The 2,659-nt window shown below is 44.6% G+C and overlaps 1 protein-coding gene across 1 annotated transcript; it reads right to left on the reverse strand.

Moving 5' to 3' along the window:
• Nucleotides 1-2,082: 2,082 nt before the first annotated feature.
• On the reverse strand, nucleotides 2,083-2,433 carry LOC136479573 (uncharacterized). Its single transcript, XM_066477397.1, has one exon. It carries the CDS (start codon nucleotides 2,431-2,433, stop codon nucleotides 2,083-2,085), a length of 351 nt encoding a protein of 116 aa, XP_066333494.1.
• Between the last annotated feature and the right edge of the window lie 226 nt (nucleotides 2,434-2,659).

A 2,659-nucleotide genomic window follows, 5' to 3' on the forward strand; every position in this document is an offset into this window, starting at 1 on the left:
GATCCATGTCCAGCCCATGGCCTGCCAGGCGAAGGCGGTGCCGAGTGGCCATGGTCAAGGGGTGGCCGACCCCTAGGGGCGGGCGACCCCTTGCCTGCGCTGCTTAGCCGTGCCTCGCTCTGGCAGTGGCATGCCCCCATGCTAAAGTGGTGCATCCCATGCTTTCGCGCCAAAGATAGATAGAAGCACCGCCTTGCCCTTGTATAAATAGAGGGGTACCCGTCCCTCTCTCAACACACTTCACTTGAGCATCACGTCACACACCTCACTCTCTAGTAGTAGTAGCTTTACTTTTTAGTAGCTTTAGAGCAAGGCAAAGCTACCTTGGAAGAAGAGACCTTTGGGTATGAATAGAGATATGCGTTCTTCCAAAGTTATGCTCTCATATGATATTTATAGTCATACTTATGAACTAGAGTATAGTTATTGTGTTATAATCTTGATATATGAACTAGTCTATAGTATATGTGTCATGAAAGTAGCACACTTAACTTTATGCTTAAACACTCATATAACTTATATAATCAAAATTAGAGCAAAGTTCAGGTGGCGGTTCATCGTGCTGTTAGGTGTGCCCAAGTTCTTTACCTATCGATCCATAGGGTCAGGGACCCGGGGGGATTTAGGTAGTTTTTGTATACACAAGCGTGGTGCTTGGGTATGGAGAGACAAGTGAATGCATTGTCCCTTTCCGCGGTTGAGGGGTAGGCAGCAGGTGGTGATAGTCTCGTCTGTCCCTTGTAATCCCCCATGTTTGACTGGGGTGTAGGAGTCTAAATTGTCACATGAGGTTGCTAGCAGACCAGTACTCGGTGGCCTCCCGACCTGCTTCACACTTAGCTCTAAGACTAATTATGTAACTTGTATGATCATTAACTAATCTTTGTATGACTATACTAGACAATGCCTGCTCGACTAGGATTATTCTTTTATTCTTTCTTCTCTATTTTATCCTTTGAGGAATGCCAAGTGTGTGCCCACTATCTTGAAATCACCGTTATTACCCCTGTTATAAACATTGGTGTACTTGCAAGCATTATTATTCAAGTTCATATCCATACTAGACTCTTAATCAAATGCCTTCTTTTGGAAAAAATATAAATAATGATACCCTAAATACTTTCGGGTGAAATGCTACAATGATAGCTCCGTGCACTTGCGGATAAATATCAAAAATTGTTAAGGAACTATCAAGGCTATTACTTAGTGGCAGTGCTAATCATTAGTGATGACGCTAAGAAACACCAACAATCACTTCTGGCGCAGTTCCTGGGAATACAAACCTAGTAGCTACGCTAAGAAGTGCCAACAAGCATTTCTGGCGCCGTTACCGGGGATGGATTATATCTCCATACTTGGTGATTGCGTTTAGAAATGCCAACATTGGTGTACTTTAGTGTCCCGTGATTGCATACCACTGGGTTCAAGAAGGCTATTTGAATCTGTTGCGCACTACAGAAAGTCTGCCTCCTTTGTTATAAACTTAACTCGGAGCTATAAATTGCACGTTGTACTAACTAGACTTACATGGTCCACAAGCTCATGATATGAATGCTCAGGGCCAACTTTTGGTAAAATAGAGACAATGCCTTGAACTAAATCCATATTGAGTCATCTTTTCCCCTGTACAACTGTTTATCCAAAATTGAGACAATGCCTTGAGAGCTAGGACATATTGTGACCATCAACACCACCAACAGTACATACACATAAGTGACCTTGAGCTTGATGGATGGAGGGTAGAGTACCACAAGGCCTAGGAATTTTCCTCCATGGCTTTCCCACTATATCCACTGTAAGTATCACAGAGTACCCCATAATGTGCAGAAAACCATTAAGAAACACACTTGCTGATCTTGAACGTATCACATCATCAATGTCCTGGCCCCATTTAGATTCCTTATAGATCCATTCTGCAGTTTCAGATGAGTAGATCTCCACACCTAGGCACTCAGCGTCCTCATGCTCCACAAATTCAATCACATGAAAGTGCGAGGAGGCTGTCGAATCGAACCCTAATCGAGCCTGACCAACAGCACGGATGCTAGGTGGCAGTACCCGCAAATTCTTGGTTGCTGAATTTCAGACGACATGGCGGGATCCAGCACCAGCAGCCTCAATGCACAAGCATAGGACGAGGCCATTGCAGCAATCTAAGACATCTACATTGTCCCAGGGGAAGGGCAAGAAGGACAACTCGGGGCGTTCACCGATGAAGCTGGTGAAGTTTCGCATGTAGTTCTCTCTATCATAGAAGAAGCCGGCCATAGTCTGGGGTAGCACCTTACGATTGTCGGAGATGAGACTGTTCCAGGAGCGATAGACACATTTGCAGTAGAACAAGGAGCGGGCGGGGAGGCGACGGAGGATCTCGAGAACAACATCTTCTGTGAGGCTAGCCAGTGCGTTCCTCTTGTTAGGGGCCTCCTCCATTTTGTAGAGCCTGCAATTGTAGTGTATAGTAGGACAAGAGCTCCCTTACTAATGAGATCACTAAGGTCTTGTTTGGATCAATCTACATGTGTTGGGGTGGATTGAAGTGGATCTTGAGCTAAATTTTATAGCAATCCACCTCAACACATGTGGATTGAGATGAATCTGACAACATCCAAACCAGGCTTAAAGAGGAAAATAATCTGACAAAGATCCATCATTGAAG

This window comes from Miscanthus floridulus, chromosome 9 (genome assembly GCF_019320115.1).
Source record: "Miscanthus floridulus cultivar M001 chromosome 9, ASM1932011v1, whole genome shotgun sequence".
NCBI classification, from domain to species: domain Eukaryota; kingdom Viridiplantae; phylum Streptophyta; class Magnoliopsida; order Poales; family Poaceae; genus Miscanthus; species Miscanthus floridulus.